The sequence below is a fragment of the Crocuta crocuta genome, unplaced genomic scaffold (genome assembly GCF_008692635.1).
Source record: "Crocuta crocuta isolate KB4526 unplaced genomic scaffold, BGI_CrCroc_1.0 scaffold143, whole genome shotgun sequence".
Classification (NCBI taxonomy): domain Eukaryota; kingdom Metazoa; phylum Chordata; class Mammalia; order Carnivora; family Hyaenidae; genus Crocuta; species Crocuta crocuta.
Window position 1 is genome coordinate 8949740 of NW_027529175.1, and position 19026 is coordinate 8968765.

Genomic DNA, 19026 nt, shown 5'->3' on the forward strand with positions numbered 1-19026 from the left:
TCCCTGGGGGGGGGGGGAGGGCACAGGGCACAGAGCCCAGGAGGGGAGGGCAGTGGGCACCTGGGAGGCCACAGCCCAGGCTCTAAGCACAGAAGAGATCTGGAAGCTGTCCTGTCAGGTGTGCCCAGACTCTGGGAGTTCCCTGCCCAGCAGAGATGAACACGTCTAACAGACCCAGGCCTCCACACACACAAGAGCCCAGGAAGATGGCGACGCTGCACGTTCACAAGCCAGCACACAGATTTGCTAAGGAGGCTCAGGATGTGCCCTGAGCTCCAGCCTGCACCAGCTCCCAGGTCTGTGGCCCCTCTGCTGGCCAGGCCTCAATGTCCGAATAGCACAAGCCTAATGCAGAGCTTGTGGCTGGCTCAGCAGGAGGCAGGCCACAGAGGGCCATGTGCTTGTTCTCCTAATTTCTTTTTGTTTTAAGTTTACTTTTGAGAGAGAAAGCAAGAGAGAGCACCAGCAAGAGACAGAGAGAGAGGGAGAAAGTGCACACGCTCAAACAAGGGAAAGGCAAAGAGGGGGGAGGGAGGGAGACAGAGAGAGAGAGAGAGAGAGAGAGAGATAGAGAGAGAGAGAGAGAGAGAGAGAGAGAGAGAGAGAGAGAGAGAGAGAGACAGAATCCAAGCGGGCTCTGTGCTGTCAGTACAATCCCGTGAACTGTGAGATCATGATCTGAGCTGATATTCCTGAATCGGATGCTCAACTGACTGAGCCCCCAGCAGGATCCATCCAGCTGTGCTGAGGAAGGAGCCGGAGACCTGGTATCCACATGACCCTCCTCCCCTTCTGCCCACCAGCCCGACCCCACCTCCCCAGCAGGCGTACTGACCCAGGCTCCACGCCCCTCACCAGTGCTCCCTGCACCCAGCTGTCCTCACCTTCTTGGCCTCAAGCATCTTCCCCTCGAACACATAGGAGATACAGTTTCGAACTACCTCCAGCCGCCGTGCGCTGTTGCCATGGAGCCCGCTATTCCGCTCCAGTATGGCGGCTGGGGAGCAGAAAATGCATTCGTCCCTGACCTCGTGCCCACCCTGGGCCACCCTAGGCGCCCCCTCCCCCATTACGCACTCATGGGGGGCCCCGAGGGCACGGTGGTCTTCCTCTCAGCCTTCACGGCCGGGGGTGCGCCCTGCATCTTGGCTGTGGCCTGGTCCACGATCCACTGCACCATGCCCTCGTCCAGCCGGGGGAAGGGGCGGGGTGCCCGACGTAGGTGACTGGCCTCCCCTGGCTTCTGCACCTTGTGCATCGCCACGGCGGGATATGGGTTCTCCTGCGGGGACACAGGCAGGTGTGGGCAAGCAGCCCGATGCCAGGAGGCACGATGACCTAGCTAGGCTGGTCCACCCCCCGTGCCACCTGCCATACATTCTTGTAAAGCTGCTCTGCCAGTTCTTTGACGTGACGCAGGACACGCTGGGGGTGGTTCTCATCCGCCCGCATCCGCGCCACCTCATGGGCCACCAGCTGGGAGAGAAGGTAGGGTCAGGAAGGCTGGGCAAGGCGGGGAGTTGGTGGTGGGGGCTCCTCCCAACAGGGCGGGGACGCACCTCATCAAACAGGTCTGTAGGACGGTAAGGGACCCCGCGCTCTGACACAAAGCCTGCAAAGGCCATGCCCTCCAGCACCTTCATCAGGAAATCGTCCTCCACCAGCCCACGCTGGCCCAGGAAGGCTGCCTGGGGGCATACCAGGGGGGGTCAGACCCTCAGCACTGACTTCCTGCCGGCCTCCACACCGACCCCACCCACGGCCCACCTTATGAAAGCGGATGACAGGCTCCGGGTGGATTCGGACCATGTGCAGACACCAACGATAGCCCTGCAGGAGCTGAGCAAAGAGCCGTAGAAAGACGGCACGCAGTTCCTTGTCCTGGGGCACAGGTGAGTGCGGGTGAGCGCCGGGCGCTGGCTACCCCAGCCCCAGCACACCGCAGCCCTCCACCCACCCCAGGCTCCACCTCCGCACACCAAACACGCCTATCCACACCCTGCCCAGACCTCCCGGGCACCTCTGCCCCTCCACCCTTCCTTCACACAAAGCCACAGCGATTCCTCTAAGACCCAGTGTTGACAATCACTCCAGCACAGGACCCTCAAAGAGTCACACCCCCTCCCCCCCACCCACCCCTCAGCGGTCCCCTGCCACTGGCCCAGAAGACATGTGGAGAGGCCGCAGGGTCAGCGTGGGCCCCCCTGCACTGGAGCTGCAGTGACCCCCACCTGCATCTTCAGAGAAGAAGTGTTTGTGGAGGGTGGTGGGAAGGCGAGGTCCGCCAGCTCCAGCTCCGGATCCAGGACCTGCAGAAGCAGACGCGAGCAGGGTCCGCTGCACACCAGCCCCAGGCTCTGGGGACCCCTTACTGCCAAGTGACCCCACCTCAGCTTCCCTGAAGCCACCAGTCCCGCCTCACCATGCTCAGCACACTGTGCGTCTGGCTCTGCAGTGGCTCCGGCAGGGGTGGAATGTGCACGCACTCGGGGACGGTCACCGTCCCTCCATCAAGGTCAGCGACAATCACATCCAGCTGGGGACCAAAGGGAGCGAGCGAGTGGTCAGGGGCCCACAGGCCGGTCAGCAGGGCCAGGAGCGGAGCGGTGGGAGCAAGCCGCAGGCCTCACCAGCTCTTGGGTCTCTGCCTGGAAGGCCGCGTTGACCCCGATGATGAAGGGGGTGGGGGTGCTGAGGACTTCCAGGAGCTGGGCCGGCAGGATGGGCACGTAGGTGAAGCTGCAACAGATCCAGGCTCAGCACAGGGAGCCTGAGGGGCGGGGCGGGGAGAAGGGGCGAGGAGAGGTGACAGCAGAGGCACCTGTATCTGAGCGGGAACAGCAGTGCCAGGAGTCCCCGGCAGGCATCCGAGAGCCGCTGGTAGCTGCGGGACAGGAAGAGCACCTTGTGCTCGGTGAGTGCGGCGCAGAACAAAGACAGCACGTTGGTGATGCCTGGGGGGAGACACAGGCTTGGAGGGCGGTGCGTCAGAGCCCCACCTCTGGCTGCCGGCCCCCCGGGAGAGGACAGGGAAGGTTGTGCAGGGTGGGGGCGCCCGGGCTCACCCAGCTGGCGGAAGAGCAGGGCCACGCTGCAGCGGCTGATGGGCAGCGAGTCGGCGAGTGGGGTCTGGATGACCTGCCGGTCACCAGCCCCCAAAGAGATGGTTCTCTGTGGAAAGAGAGGGTCAGTACTCAGCTGCTCTGACCGGACCCGTGTCAGCCCAGAGCTCCACGGGCTGAGGGGAGACTGGCCAGGACAGGAGGCACAACGAGAGGGAATGGCCGCGCCTGGCCTGGCGGCCTGAGCAGTGCTGCGGAGAAAACTCAGGGCCTCTGACCTGGGGCGGGGTGGGGCCTGGGTGGGCAGAAGAAACAAAGAATTCATACCACTCCATCCTCAACAGAGTCCAGCTGCACAGGACAGACAGGCAGAGAAACACAGTTAGACGCACCCACACGTGGGGGTACTGACCAGGGGGTAGACAGACAAGTGGACATCCAGAGACAGGCACACCCAAGGAAACTGACGGATGCCAGGTGGGGAGCCAGGCTAGACATGGGACACACAACTGAGCAGGCAGGGCCAAGAAGGGATGACAGGTGACGGCAGCACCAAGACGCCGGAGAGTGTCTGAGGCCCGGGCCGTGCTGAGCCTTGCTGGACTCCAAGTGCCTACGGGCCGCACGCTTGTGGCCTGGGGCACCAGGAGGGCCATGGCTGCGGGTAGACAGCAGCTGCCCCCACGACCCACCTGTGAGCCCCCAGCCAGGGGGATAATACACGTGAGCAGGTTCCCAATCACGTTTTCCAGGCCAACGTTCAGGCCCTCCACGTGGATGGTATAAATGAGACCCAGGCTGTTCTGCAAGGACCACAGATTGGAGAATGGTGGCACAGCCGGCGGGGGGCACCCTGTGCCCTGCCCTGAACCCTGGCTGCCCGCCTCACCCTGAACACCTCTGCGTGGTCCAGTCGAGACACAAGCACCAGTGTCTTCGGTGCGAACAGCTGGCCAGGTGGGCCGGGCGTCACAGGTGACAGTTGCGCCGGGCCACCCTCATCTGCCTCCTCCTCCCTCTCTGTGGTGTCCTCTGTGCACACCACTTCCTGTGGACAGAAGCCCCATTTGCCCAGCTCTCAGGCATGTCCCATGAACCGGGGGGGGGGGGGGGGGGGGGGGGGGGGGGGGACGACACACAAGTGACTCAGACAGGACCAGCCCTCTGTGAACTCCAGCTTCCGTGGGGTTGTGCCGCACACAGGGGGATGCACCCCCGGACAGAGGCAGAGGGCACTGGCCACAACCAGAACGCCATGCAGCTGCACCCCAGAGCCCCCAAGGTGACCTGTGTGGCCTCTGCTGGCTCCCAGAAGGTCAGGCAGGCGCAGTAGTGCCGCTCGGAGTTGATGTCGGTGAGGACGGCAACAAAGAAGGTTGGTGGGTTCCTCTCAGGACACAGCTGCCACCCGCTGGGCTGGCAAAACTGCAGGGAAGAAGGGTGAGGGACACCAGTGAGCCCCTCACACATGTGCACCCAGGGCGTAGACCTCAGGGGGCACCTCACCTCCTGGACCCTAACCCTTCCCCACGGAAGGAAGTCATGGCCTCTGGTCTCACCATGTGCACAGAGAGCCCTGTGATGCAGGACGTAGTCTCTGCCATCACGAGGGAGGGACAACATGACACGATGTGGACACCAAGTACCCTGCCACCCAAGCCTGGGGCCCCAACCCTCCTCCCTCCGCAACAGCTCAGATCCCCCTTATGTGAGGCAGGGGCTGGGCCCTGCGGACGCTCCTCAAAGTCCTGGGAAAACCACTGCCAGCCTGCACCCCCCCGCCATCTCAACACCCCCCACTCACCAGCTCGATGCCCTGGGGGAATGGGTTGTCTTCCCAGTCCTTCTCTGGGAAGCGCTGCAGGATGTGGCCCTGGCCTTCCCCACTCCCTACGGACAGGAGCAGGTAGTCAGGGCACCCACCACCTCCCGCATCCCCACCAAGTCGGGAGCCTCAAGGGTCTCAGATGGACACAGCCTACCCACCCAGGCTTTCATCTGGCATCAGGCCGCTCCCAGACCTATCATTTCCCCTAAAAATAGTCTTGTGAGGGGAAGGCGTCTAGGCAGCCACAGACGCCAGGGCTACCAGAGGGCACAGAGAGAACCCCCTGGCATGGGATCTGGAGTCCTGAAAGCCTTAGGCCAGGCCAGGCATGAACACCAACAAATCAACACCCCAGCCGCCCACCAGCAGGCCTGCCCTCCATCGATGGGAGAGCAGCTCTGGACGGTCCCAGAGGCAACCACCAGCTTCACCTCCTGGTCCCCATGACTGCCCCCACAACCGGCTAGGTAGTGAGCACTGTGGGCACCCACCTCACCGCCAGCTCTGGGCCCACTCAAGAGGCACAGGCATCTCACACCTGTTGTCTGAACTGGGGGAGAGGATACCCAGTCCTGAACAGCTGCTCGCACCGCTGCCTCCGAGACAGACAGGCCCAGCACAGGACCCAGAGAGTGGTGGCAAAGATGGACCCCAGATCTCACGACACCCACTAACGGAGGGCCCTCCTGAGTGCTGGGTATCTGGCAACTTCCAGGGGCCTGTCCCCTGCCTGTGCAGCCCCAGATGCCCTGGGCCAGGGAGGAGAACCGGAGGCAGGAGCCCCAGGTCTGCTCCCCAGCTCTATGCCCTGGGCACTACCCCTAGCTCAAGTCTACACTGGTGGGGTCAGAGGCCCCAGCCTCTTGTTCACCCCCTAGAGAACCAAACCAGGAGGCATGATAAGGGCCATGTCAGGGGACCACTCACCTCGGATCAGTGGATGGACACAGGCCTCTGTTCTACCTCCAGCTCCCATCCAGTGTGGCGGGAGGGTAAAGCAGGCTAAGACAGAAGCCCCCCTACCTTCACATCCTACACATGACATGCGGGTCCCCACAAAAACCGGCTTTAACACTACTGCCCACGCTACCGGAAGTGCAGGAGCAAATAGGGTAGGAGAGGGCACTCGATATAAAGCTTCTCCGAGGGTCTGCCTCGAGGCCCTAAAAGCCATGGCACACACCACTAAGGGCCTGAAGGACGCAGCCCCCTCCACTCCCCAAACCCCTCTCCCTCAGTTCAGCCATCCCGGTCCACTCTGAACATGCACAGGAGCTTCAGTTAGAGCCAGGGGCCTGGACACCAGCCTGGACCCCTGGGCAGTGGTGAGCAGACCCCAGGACCTTGACAGCAGAGGAGCTGGGCTACCATCTCTGGAGGCCACCCACCCTCCAGGATCACAGAGGCAATGCCAAGGAGGTCGGCAGCAGGCTGGTTGCTACGGGGCTGGAAGTGGCGGTGCGGCAAAGGGGGGCCGTGACTCTGACTCACAAAACCTCAGTTTCCTGCTCCCCTCCCCCTCCTGACACTCTGAAAAGAGGCGGCAGACAAGAGGAGGCAGGGAAGAGGGACAGGTGTCTGCTGGGGCCGTACCTATTCATACACAAACATGCATACACACACGTGGCCCACTGAGACAAAGCCCCTTGGGGTCCCTCCAGGCCCACTCCCCAAGGGCCACCCTCAACAGGCCCACGCCAGCTCTCCCCACCCACTCCCCCAAGGGCTCACTTGTGCGCAGCCCCAAATCACCATCTGGGCCCAGGCCTGGCTGGCACCCAGGGCTCACCCAGTTCTTGCCACGAGGCAGCAGGCGGAGGAAGGAAGAGGGGGTGTGTGCAGACGGGGACAGGGGCCTCTGCCCCACAGCCTCCCTCCCAAGGCCAGGCAGCCTCTCCCCTCAGGGAAGCAGACAACGTAACTGGCCACTGGCCACCACCCATCCCCCCGCCCCCATTCATCCTGTGAAACATCAACTCCTACTTGCAGGACTCCGCCCTCTGAAGAACCAACTGGAGGCCTTCCTTGAGCTGTCCCAACTGCCTATGCCAGTAAGCATCCCCCACCCCCAGCTCCTTCTTTGCACCATCACGGCCCCAAACTTGCCCTTCGGGTCTCAGCCCAAAGAACACCCCCTCCTCCAGGCACCTCTCTAAATCCTGCCTGAGCCTGAAGCCTAGAGTGGGACCCCCAGGACCTCCCTCCCTCGACTACACCGCCCTGTGATTCCTGGTGCACCTGCTGGCTGGCTGGGCTAGACGGGAGCTCCGTAAGCAAGAATACGTTTCTGTGTCCACTGTGCACCTATACCTGGCACAGACCGCAGCCTACTCAGGGCCTGCTGAATACACGCAGCCAAGTACACGACCGTCCTCCCACACCCAGGCCCGCTCACACCCCACAAGCAAACAGGTCCTTTGGTCAGAAATGCAGGGTAGCTTTTGGAGTCCCGGGTGCTCCGGGACAGGCAAGCCCTCCCTGGAAGGGCACCCCATGGAGAGGCCCTGACCCCTACTCTCTTTCCAACCCTCTCTGAAACCTCAGCTCTGTGCTAGTGGGGGCCAGGCTACAACTCGGCTGCTGGTGTGCAGGTGGGTGCTTTCCCATGTCTCACAGTGTCCCCCACCCGCTTGAGCCCTTGCAGTCATGGAGGTGACCTGCTGCAGCCGACTCCCCTGCCCCACCAGAGCTTCCCGCACCCCAGGATAGGAGGCAGGGCATCCCCTCACCCCACAGTGATAGAACTAATCTGACAAGCGCGATCATGCGTCCCAGGGCGGGACTCTTTGGGGAGCCTTAGGAGGAAGGGCACCAAGGTCCCCTGAGACACACGGGGACAAGCACTTCCTCTTGCAACCGTGTCCCTGCAGCCAGCCCTGCGGGGCTGCAGGCCGGAACACGGGGCGGAGAGAACATAGAGCGCGCGTTCTGTCATCTGCTGGCGGTGGCCGTCACCAGTGCCAGGCTCCGACGCCCGGGAGGCCAGCAGGCCCTGCGAGCAGAGGCAAGGGAGGGCGGCTGCCCCCCTGCCTGCCCCTCCCGTTGCTCCACACACCCCAGCACACACGGGCTGGGACTAGCTCAGCTATAGGAAGAGGGTGAAGAAGGACGGGACCTTCCTGCTGCTCCACCCACCCAACCTCAACACTCAGGCCATCCCAGCGGCCACAGCAACAGGATGTGTGGAGGGGCTGAGGCTCTCCGGTGGTCTCCCCCAACCTCCCCCCTGGCAGGCCAGACTGGCTCCCAGGGTGGGGGCTGGAAGCCAGGTGAGGCCATTCCAAACAGCCCCAACCTGCTCCAGAGGGCAGGAACATGGGTGGAGAGAATAGATGCAACCCAGGAATGTGGCCCACTCAGCACAGTCAGGACTGAAAGAGGCCAGGCCATGGGACAGAGGTGTTCTCCTCAAATGCTGGGGTGGGGGGAGGGAGAAGGCCACCAGTTGGGGTCCAGTCCCTTCCCCATGGTAGACATGCACTCAGCCGCCTGGTCAGGTCAAGCGTGTCTTCTGCTCCCAAAGACACACCCTGGCACTGGCCACGCTGTGTCAGATCAGCTGGCTGCTCTCAGGGCCCTCCCAGGCCAGAAGCTGGGCAGGGGCAATCTGTCTGGCCCCTGCAGTGTCCCCCAGAGCTGGGCCCAGGGTGCAGGTGCTTAACCCATGCCCTCAGCGAAGGAGCTCCCCCGACTCACCAGGGAGGGGGTCTGCACTCTGAAAGTAGGGGTCCCGTCCAGTCCCCTCCCCATCTTCCTGCCTACAGAGGCCCACCAGGTGGTAACCATAAAACTAGATGCTCTCTCGGGCAGGACTCCTGCACCCTGGCCCTGCACCCACCAACTCCACACGGGATGTCTAGGTCCGGGCCAAGGACAAGGTATCCACCACTCATAGCCCTGCCACTGAACCTGCATCCGTGCCCTGATGTCCAAGGCCTGCCAGCACACAGGGTCCTATACCTCCAGCAGAAGTGCCCACTGTGCCAGTGCCTATGGGTGTCCACACACTTGCTGCTCATCACTAATAAGGCATCCATCGCTTCCTGGAGCTTCACACTTGTGTCCGTCTCATGCTCATAGCAGCCTGGGAGGTCTGTGTGACTCATTCCAACTCCAGATGAAAACACTGAGGTGCAGAGGGCTGGGAAGACCGGCCGAGGTCAAGAGCTATGAAGTGGCAAAGTAGGTACCACTGACCCCCATGCCGTGCTCCTCGGCTTCAGGCTTCCCCTACCCCCTGGTTCTGCCTTCAGGTCTACAACCAGAGTCCCAGGCTGTGAGCTTATTTCTCACAGGGATGCAGGAGTCCTGCCAACAGAGGCCCTGAGGCTGGCTGGCTAGCCAGCAACCAACCAGCTCCTGCACGGAAGGCAGTGGTTAGGGAGCTCCATGGCCTTCACCACTACTGCAGTGGACAGCTTGGGAATCACTCCTTCCTGACACTCAGGGTAAGCAGGAATTACGGGCTCCGGCCTTCTCCCCTGTCTTCATCAGAGACCACAGATGCCAGGGGTACCGAGTGTCACAGCCAGCTTGTCATGGGACTCACCCATGCCACCTCTCACCTCCCTAATTCACTTGCCACCACCTGGCCTCTGCCTGTGGTATCTGCCTCCCCAGACCCTTCCCACACCACTGTCCACACTGTCAGCCTCTAAGCCCACTCTGTTCACGCAGCTCCTGCCCTGGAGCCCAGCCCAGGGCACCTCACGCTGGGCCAGCCCTCGGCCAGCTTTGTTTCCCTGGATCCCATGCACCCCTGTGCTCCAGCTGGCATGGCCTCCTCACTGCCCCCCACGTGCACCTCGGAACAGACGGTTCTCCCTCTGTGGGCCTGTACAACACTGACAGCGAGCCTGCCGCGTGCAGACTGGGAGAGGAAGACGACTGGTTCTTGCCTTCAAAAACTCCCTTTCTGAAGGAAGAGGCTCACGACTGAGGATGTCAGGGGATGGATCCTTGACCAGACAGGAGCAGAGAAGAGGCGCGAGGACTAAGAGAGCACAGAGGAGGGTCTGCAATGTGCAGGGTCCGGCAGGCAGAGTCTCAGCAAGAAGCAGAGAAGAGAAAGTCTGGGTCCTGGGTGGTGACACTGGCAACTGGGCTGACAAGAAGCAGCACAGACTGGGGGCTCAACCCCACTTTCAGTCTCAAGGTTAAGCCACACTAACTACACGAGCATCCCCTGATGACATGCATCGCCACCCCACTCCGTTGGGATTTGAGCCCACAGTTTCCTTCTGGGCTCCCCCTGTGGGGGCTCAGACCAGGCAATCAGCCTATCTGCCCCGACTGCCTTTATGGATGAGGTTAGAGCAAGGAAACCTTGGTGGGCTGCTGGGACGAAGAAATGAGATCATGCACACACAAAGGGCTGGGAAGGGCCTGGCACACAGAGCACACTCCCCAAGCCACTGTCTCCATGACTGTTGCTGATGTCATTGTCAGGCTCCGTTTTCTCCTACCCCCTGGGCTGAAGGGCTCTCAGACACAGGCACTGACCCTAGACATGGACCTCCTGGACATCGGCACCAGTCACCACAATGATCCCCACCCAGGGCTTGGCTTGGAGACATGAGGACCATGGGCCTTCTGCCAGGAATGCTCCTCTCTCTCCTCACATTGCCTCCTGAAGTTCTCCCAGTTACAGCTCAAACACCACCTCCTCAGAAAGTACTCCTCAAATCCCACCCCTCTTCTGCATCCCACCAAGCCTCCCTGACCTCAGACATCCCACACTGGCCGGGTGGAGGCTTCAGGCCGGAGGCACTGGGGGTCAGAGAAGAGGCTCGCAAGCGAATGATCCGTGCCCCTGGAGGCAGAGCCAGCTGGGAGTTGACCAAGGCAGAGAGGGCCCATCCCACCCAACCGGGAGCCGGGAGACCGAGCCGTCTCAGGGCCCTCCCATCTCCCCGGCCCACGCCAAAGCTCTGCCTGACCGGGTTCCGCCCTGAGTGTGGTGGGCAGGTTCGGCTCGCCGTGTCGCACCACCCTGCTCTCCTCAGAGCGGCCGCTCCTCCCTGACCCCCGACCTCAGCCCAGCAGGTGCCCGGGACGACCCTCANTCTCAGGTACGCATTCCAATTGGCCCAATCGGCGCGGGCTCGGTTCCCGGGGGCGGGACTCCGCCCGGCACTGCCCTCATGGGGCCTGGGTACCGCCCCCCGGGGGCTGACAGCGACGGCGGCTCGCGCGGGTCAACTGCAGACGCGGCCGGGGGCGGAGGGGGGTCCCCAGCTCCNCCGGGACCGAGAGGGCTGGGTCTCGCTCCTGGGAGCTCCCGGGGCTCCCGCTGTCCCCCGGAGCTGTCAGTTTGGAGGAAGGCAGAAGGGCCCGGCCCTTCCCCCAGATCTCCCTGGTCCCCTCAGGGGCTGCCAGCCTGGCGATTGCTGGGGGAGAGCTCAGGACTTGCCCTTGGTGTTCGCCGGCCTGAGGAGGGCTCGGGCCCCACCTGGAAGCCCCACCTCCGTGGGGGTGAAACATTGAACACGTGTCCTTTAAAAAGGTTGCGCCCGCCATCCCGCTGTGAAGAGCCGCGTTCTAAGCCGTGAGGGCTGGAGGCCGGCTCCCGTGCCCGGGAGAAAGCTGCACCCAGCAGAGTCCCTGACAGTGCCCACCACCCACAGGGGCCAGGGCTGCCCACCCCCCACCCCTCCGCCGCGGTGCCACAGGGATGGGCAAGGGGGACACGGCGTCTGCGGCAGGACAGGCTAGGAGAGGAGCTGCAGAGGTGGAGGAAGCGGGATGGGAGGGGCCGGCAGGACGGCTTCTTTTCAGATGCTTGGCTGCGCCAGAGCCTATGAATGAACAAACTGCTGGCATCCGTGCTCCACACCCGTGTAGGAACCAGCTGGAGAATGAATGAAATCCAACCCAGAGACAAGAACTGAGAGACCCCACCAGGGACACCCTGCCCCAGGCACCCCTCCTGGGGCACAGGCCCAGACACAGCCTCCTCTGCTCCTGTCCGGTACTGGGTACATAGGCTGAGAAGCTCTCCTTCGGGACCCAGCTGGTTTCCATCACTTATACCCATAAAGATCCTCATCGCCACATGACCACACCGTTGAGCTGTGTGTAGGGCAGGCAGGCAGGGTCCCTGGCAAGTCCTCTGGCACCTAAGACTAGGGCTGCCTGTCTCTCAGACACTGTGGAGCCCCTGCCCCCCACCCTCGTGCCCTAAGGAGCCCATTCCTCACAGCCCTCTCAGATATGCCTTAGCGTCAAGAGTAGGTTTGGGGTCCCTTCTAGACCATGACACCCCCACTGTGTAGCTTCTCACTGTTGAGTCTCCTGACCGCTGCGTTGTCCACGTCACCATCAGAGGTGCTTGCCTCTGCCTGATTCCCCCTCTTCCGGAGAATTGTGCCTGCTCTCTCCCCTCCTCTCTCCACAGCAGAGTTAACCTCCTTACAGGGGAGTGACTCTCTGGCTTCCTCCTTTCCTCCTCTTATCCCCACCCAATGTGACTCCCATTGCCTGTCGTCCTGCCCGTGTCCTCATTAGCCCCTGCCTCTCTGACTTTGTTTTCACTGTCCCCACCTGGCAAACCCCAGCCATGCGGTTCCTGCACCACCATACAGTGCAGGGTGGCCATGACGACCCCGTGGTCCAACTGCAGATGGACATTCCACGCACACACACAAGCCCAGCCTGCTGATGTCCGGTCAGTCTCTGACTCCACCTGCTGTGTCTCAGAGATGCCCCGCGCCCCCAGCTCTCCTTCACAGAGAAACCAGAGCCATCAGATGGAAAGCCTGTGTTGCATTACCAACCCCCAAGTCTGCCCCACACACCCCAACCCCCCTCCTCCTCCCCATCACTTGCTCTTCCATATCAATTTTCCCTAATCTCAGTTTTTCAATCTTTCTCCCTTGGATCCTGGCTATCAAGTTAAACTCAATCTGCCCACTTTAAAAAATTTTTTTGTTTAAATGTTTAGTTATTTTTGAGGGAGGAAGGGGCACAGAATTGGGGGACACAATCTGAAGCAGGTTCCAGGCTCCAAGCTCTCAGCACAGAGCCTGACGTGGGGCTCAAACCCACAAACCGTGAGATCATGACTTGACCTGAAGTCGGACGCTTAACCAACTGAGCCGCCCAGCTTGCACCCTAGCTTTTCTTGCCCCACACAGACTTCTTCTCTAGAGTTCTTACAACGTTCACCAGCACTATGTGCCTTCTATGGACCAGTCTCTGCTCACCAGGGAAGCCTCTGGTCTTCCTGCAAATTTTTACAGATGAGCAGCTCCTGCAAGGGAGGGTAACTGAAGGAAGCCCTTGCGTTTCTCCTTGGAGGGCACATGGACAGTTATAGACAATACGTACCATGAGGTGTGCTGTAGAGGAGGCTGTGGGATCATGGAGGGGGCTTCTCATCCAGTCGGAAGGACGGGGGCAAAATAAGCAGGCAGACTGAGACTTGGGGAGCAAAAGACACGCCATCCATCTGTGGGGTTTTGGGGAGGTAGGACCACAGGCCGAAGAATGCAGTGAGCCATGGCCTGTGAACTTCACTGGGGTTTCCCTCCACTTTCCCAGATCAAAAATCTTGTGGAGACAAAGAATTTTGATTTGATTGTTCTTTATTGGAGGGGTGAGTAGTGTGATCACCTTTGAGTTTTGGAGAGATGGCCCTGGAATCAGTGTGCCAGACAGATTGGGGGGAGGAGCTGGCAAGAGGAGAAGCAGCTGCAGACCCGCCTCCCGGGGGGCCTCTGCCCACCCCTTCCCCAGTCGTCCCTCCAGAGCTGGCATGTGGCTTCTGTCCCCTCTCCGCACAATCTGTGGACAGAGCTCACCACACTTCTCACCTCTCCGAGCCTTGCTATCTACGAAACCCTCAGAGCTGTGTTCCAGGTCAGCCCCAGACCCATGAGGCTAGAGGGCAGCTGGATACCTCTGCCAGGGTGACCCCAGGCAGCCAAACCCCACCCTCTCTCTCTAGGGTCTCCCTGCATCAGCAAACAGAAGGGATGACAGTCTTCACCTGCCCTCCAGTGTCGCTCATTTCTCTCTGACCCAGCTGCTCTGCCCCACACACCCCTCCTGCTGTGCAGCACTTGTCTAAGATAAATATGATGGCATCACTCTCCTCCCCCAGCTGGTAAAAACAAATAAACAAATAGAAACCGGAATAGCTGCCGATGCCTCCCTACCTTCTTCAGGATGTGAACCAAGCTCTTTAATGTGACATGCAGTCAACGCTTGTTGATTTATTCACTCAGCAAATGTTTATAGAGCTCCCATGGTGTGCACAGCAGGCGGAACAGTGACCAGGTCATCCGTGATGACTTAACAGGGGGAGCGGGACTGGGGCAGCTAAGACAGGAGAGGAAATGTGGATGGACACAGAGATGCTCAGATGATCAAAGAAACATCTGGGGTGGGGATGATGGGGTGATTATCCCTTCTCAAACTGACAAAGACACCAAGGCCTGCCAATGTCAAATCCATCATCGGGGGAGAGTGGACTGGCACAGGCTTTGCGGGGAACAAGCTGGCACTCTCTGTCCACACAAACAGGGTCACCTTCAACCGGAATTTCCGCTGCTAGGAAAATACCCTCTATAGACACTTTTGTGAGCTCACAACAGAAAGGTTCTTACTCTTGGAAAGACTGGAAATCACCTGATTGCTCATTAGTAAAAGATCAGCCGAGTAGTTACAGAACACCTACAGATTGGAGCAGAGCCAATTGTAAGAAAGAACGGAGGTCTCTCTGTTTACTCTAACTTTTACCCTAATTTTTACTTCCACGTGCAATACACACACCGCCACCTGCCCCGAGCTAAATGTACTAGTGTGCATAAGAGAAAGTCAGGAGTGGGGTGCCCACCCAGAAGAATCCATAATGGATGGCAATGCAGGGGTCTCGCTTTGTACTTACTTAAATTTCTTACAAAAACTATTTAATACTTCCATAGAGTGGAAAAAGAGGGTAGAGATTGTTCAGAACACAGCTGTGAGGGCATCTTGAGGAAGGGTCTCCGAATCACCTTTGTGAGGAACTGAATATCTAGCCTGCTGTTCCCCAGCTGTGATTCTGGCCAGGCCCCCCGACCACCTTAGGGCAGACATTTGAGGGGCCGACACTCAGGACCAGGAGGTGGTGGGTGGGACCCAGCGTGGCTGACTGTACCTCTAATGCCCACTCCTGGAAGATTCCCAGGCTCCAGGACAGTGTTCCCCACCAGAAGGCACCAGAGATGAGACTCGCAGCCACTGGGGTCCCTGGCCATTCGTTGAGCACTTCCCAGTGGGGTGGGGTGCCTGTCAGGCAAGGCAGGAGCCAGGAGCAGGAGGGCCCCCCCACACCAGCTGGGGCATCCGGCTCCGCCTCCTCCTGGAAAGACTATTTAGATCTGGAGATGTGGAGGCCAGGTCTCCAGCAGGACCCACAGACTGCAGCCTGACTGAGGAGGTCCCCCACCTGCCAGGTGTTCTCCGCCCAGCCAACAGACAGCAGGCCGACCCACTGGCCTGCTTCTTGCCTGAGACCCTCTCGCCATTAGACACAGGTACAAGCTTGCCTGTGCCCACGCCTGCACCCCCGATCACCAGGGCTTCCAACGTGCCGGGCTCAGGGGTGGCTGGCGGTAAGGGCCGCTCCCCACAGCTACCTGGCTCATACTCCTTCCAGCCCCGCCCCCATGGCCTGGCCCCTGCCGCTCACCTTTGGTTGCATCAGCCTCCTCTGCCTGCTGCTCCCAGGCACACTGTCCAGCAGCCTGGACGGAAGCCAATGGCCTGTCCCACTCAGGTGAGTGGGGTTCACATCAGCCCAAACCTCAGGGCCTAAGGAAAAGGAAATCAGAATCCATGGGGAGGCCTCCCTCAACTCCCCCCTCCCCGAAACCCCCCATTCTTCCTGCAGTGGAGAAACCACCCCCTGCCTCTAGGGCTTACCCTCTATATGAGAGGCCAGCAAATATGCCTTCAGCAAATCCTGAGCAGGGCAAGGGACCCCTCTTTCTTGGCCTCCCTCCTAGGGCACTCTCCTCCCCCATTGGTAGAGGAATCCCTTCGAGGAGAGGTTGCCTAGGATAGGGGAGGCTGGAGGAATCCCAGGATTGCCCACCTTCCCTCACTCCAAGGGGAGGGCTGGGGGGGGTGGTCACTGGGGTCATGAGTATAGTGATCCACAGACAGAGGCCAGGGGTGCCCTTCGTCCAGGTAAATGGACACACGGCCTGGGCTACTGTGATGGCTGAGGGCCAGGACCCAAGCCCAGAGCTCACAATGGGCCATGGGCTTCCCCTGGCCATGCAACAGGCTGTGTGTGTGTGTGTGTGTGTGTGTGTGTGTGTGTGTGTAGAGGGGTGCTGTGGGGTTCCCCTGGCTGTGCTCCAGGCTGTTGGGGAAACTGGGCTTCCCCTTGCCTGTGACCCCAGGCCTGTGTGGAGGGGTAAGTGGGTTGTGTTTGGAGGGTCCTGGAAAGGTTGGGCCATCAGCTTTACTCCCTCCATCCCCCTCCACAGGGTGCCCCCAGCCCTGACCTCTTCCAGTGGCCTGGGGCCTGGACACGCTGCGGGTAAGCCTGTGGTGTGGAAGCTACACCGGGCCCTCCAGCCACAGGGGGGCGCCGACGAAGACGAAGCCCCAGCCATGGCCCAGCGTCTCCAGGGTGGTGGCTCCCTGCGACACCTGGGCTTCCGCAGGTCCCTAGCCCAGCACGCGCAACCGGGCTGTACGCTGAGCACCTGCCAGGTGCAGAACCTCAGCCACCGCCTGTGGAAGCTGTTTAACCCAGGGAACTCACAGGACACGGTCCCCGTGGACCTCAGCAGCGCCAACAGCTTCGGCTGAGGTGGAGCAGGACGTACCTCTGCCCATCCCACCTGNGGCCACTCCCACCCCACCCCACACTCACCCGGTCCCGTAGCATGCAACCTTGACCGGCTTTGGACATGGAAGGCCACACACATGTGTCAACCCGAGTAGATCTGCAGTGAGCCTGGACTCCGGAAAGGGGCTTCAGAGGGGCAGGGGCGGCCCAAGTATGTGGAGCAGGAGACCCAGGGCCACGCTGGGCCAGGAGATGGGCCAGTGTGGCCCCTTCCCCTCTGGTCTGGAGTTATCAGATTAAACCCTGGCTTTGGCATGTGTGTTTGGTCTGTCCCGGGTCCCCAGCCTTTCCACTCCCTGTGCCCTTGAGACTGGGAGGACAGCAGGGAGGAGGACCCCTTGTGGCAGTGGTACCCGTCCCCAGGGCTGTGGTGAGAGAGGACAGGCTCCCCACCTCCAGCCTGGGAGAGGGCGTGGAGATTCAGGAACCAGACTGGGGCCGCTGGGCCAAAGCCCCTTCCCATCCCACAGGGCAAGGTGGGGCTGGGTGGGGGCAAGATCTCCCAGCCCAGATAGGCACATCAGAGCATCCCCACCTGAGGTTGGTCAAACAAGGGTGGGGGCGCCACAGGCTATACAATCTCCCCGGCCCCACCCTGCCCAGCTCTGGGTTTTATGGGGGGGGGGGGGGGCNGCTTGCTGAGAATTTGGGGAGGTGGATTGTCCTTAAGGGCTTAAAATAAAGACTTCAGCCAGTTCCTGGTATGTCCACCCCAGCCCAGGTAGGGCCTTTACACCCTGTGATACCTGAGCCTTTGCTAGTCCCTCATTACTGACGCCCCCGTGCCATGCGGGCATGACCCAGGGTTCTGAAGGGAGGTTTCTATTACTTGGCAAACACTCATAATGTCACTTAATCTGTCAACATTTGCCCTTGTCCCCCTCTGGGCCACTCTGAGGGAAGTGCTGTCATCCCACTTCTAGAAGCAGAAACTGCAGCCACAGAGGGCAGGGGAGTGCTCACCCACAGAGCCCCTCAGATGCCCTGCCCCCTCCCCCGAGGGTGGGAGCCCAGATGGGCGGTTCGAGAATGCCATAAGCCCTGCGGGGACAGAATGCCATAAGCCCTGCGGGGACAGTTCGGGCTGGTCCCTGCCCTGAATCGAGTGTGGTCAGTGGTGTGGTGGGAAGCAGAGCAGGGCTGGCTGCCTGGAGGATTGGCAGGGCTCCCAGGGGAGCCGAGAGCGGAGTCCCCAGGAGGTGTGGGTGTGGCTGGGGAAGCCCCCACCCTCACCCAGAGCAGCTAAGAGAGGCTGGAACCAGGTGAGTGAGTGGGTGTGGGAGAGGCCAGGGGGCCAGGCCTCAGAGCCATGTGCCTGTGGTCCCTGAAGGAGGTCAGCAGGGCAGGCAGGGAGAGCGGGCAGTGGGGCAGGGCCAGAGAGAGAGGCGGGGTCTGGGAGGGTCAAGTTGGGAGAGTTAGGACTCCACTTGGCTCACCCCCCCCCTCCCCCGGCTTCCTGTCCTGGGCCTGCGTCTGGTCTGGTCCTCTGTACAAGCTGTTCCTTCTGCCGGGGACACCCCCACATTGCCCCTTCCTCACTGGTCAGAGCCGCCGACCCCCAGAATTCTGTGCCCTGTGCCTTTGCTGAGGAACTCCACCAGTTTTGGGTTCATTTTTCTCAAAGCAGGATGCACTGCTGGTCTCAAGGCTTCCCTGTGCTGGGCCACGTGGCCACAGCATTGCACCCGGCATCCACCTGACCCCTGAGCTCCAGGCCATGTCTGGGCCACCTACCTGATGCCCCCTGATGCCAAGTTCCTCCGACCCCCGCCAGCCCCCTCCTCTCTGCCTCTCCTCCATCTCCCTCACACAAACTCTCTTGGCTGGTCATTTGCTCCTTTTTCTAGTCCAAGCCACCACCTGCTTTTGGGGTGATGGCTCCAGCCACCTCCCTGGAGCCCCCCTCCATTCCTTCAGCAAATGCTTGCTGAGCACGTGAGAGAAGCATTAGTGAATACTCCCTCTTAAGTGACATCGTAGTGGGAGGAGACAGAAGGAAATTAAACTCAAAGGTAAAATAAGCAAATGACACAGCATGTGGCAAGTGTCAGAAGATTCCTGAAGGCAGCTTGCACTTTGCCACCTTACATGGGGGGCCCCTGTTTATCCTCAGCACTGGCAGAAGACCATCACAGTAAGAGCAGCACGCCCCACCCAGGCCACTTGTCTGCAATGAGGCTGAGCGGGTGCTGAGACCCACATGCCCAGAGGGGCATAGGCCGACACCCTGACACCTTCACCCCTGTCCTCCCCCTCTCTGCCCCCAGACGGCTCCACCATACTGAGCA

The 19026-nt window shown here is 60.8% G+C and overlaps 2 protein-coding genes across 2 annotated transcripts in view; one reads left to right on the forward strand and one right to left on the reverse strand.

Annotated features, from left to right (window-relative positions):
* The window catches only part of SBF1 (SET binding factor 1), a 28989-nt gene extending 16502 nt beyond the window's left edge, over positions 1–12487 (reverse strand). Inside the window, exons 1-18 of the mRNA XM_077757836.1 lie at positions 12433–12487; positions 11049–11195; positions 10614–10702; positions 6279–6336; positions 4867–4988; positions 4350–4487; positions 3952–4110; positions 3755–3865; positions 3066–3171; positions 2822–2954; positions 2631–2739; positions 2423–2536; positions 2232–2309; positions 1768–1881; positions 1560–1688; positions 1378–1476; positions 1078–1282; positions 885–997 (exon numbers count right to left, since the gene is read on the reverse strand). Coding sequence (XP_077613962.1) covers positions 885–997; positions 1078–1282; positions 1378–1476; positions 1560–1688; positions 1768–1881; positions 2232–2309; positions 2423–2536; positions 2631–2739; positions 2822–2954; positions 3066–3171; positions 3755–3865; positions 3952–4110; positions 4350–4487; positions 4867–4988; positions 6279–6336; positions 10614–10702; positions 11049–11195; positions 12433–12487 — 2079 coding nt within the window. The remainder of the gene's footprint in view (positions 1–884; positions 998–1077; positions 1283–1377; positions 1477–1559; positions 1689–1767; positions 1882–2231; positions 2310–2422; positions 2537–2630; positions 2740–2821; positions 2955–3065; positions 3172–3754; positions 3866–3951; positions 4111–4349; positions 4488–4866; positions 4989–6278; positions 6337–10613; positions 10703–11048; positions 11196–12432) is intronic.
* Positions 12488–15542: 3055 nt separating this feature from the next.
* On the forward strand, positions 15543–16729 carry ADM2 (adrenomedullin 2). The gene is made up of 2 exons (XM_077757874.1): positions 15543–15652; positions 16371–16729. Exons 1-2 carry the CDS (start codon positions 15543–15545, stop codon positions 16696–16698), a joined length of 438 nt encoding a protein of 145 aa, XP_077614000.1. The 3' UTR covers positions 16699–16729.
* Positions 16730–19026: the final 2297 nt, after the last annotated feature.

What these genes read in the sequence shown, in the direction of transcription:
- ADM2 (XM_077757874.1), top strand. Translation starts at nt 15,543, where the DNA reads ATGGCCTGGCCCCTGCCGCTCACCTTTGGTTGCATCAGCCTCCTCTGC. An exon ending in CAATGGCCTGTCCCACTCAG is followed by an intron (nt 15,653 to 16,370) that starts GTGAGTGGGGTT and finishes CCCCCTCCACAG; the next exon opens with GGTGCCCCCAGCCCTGACCT.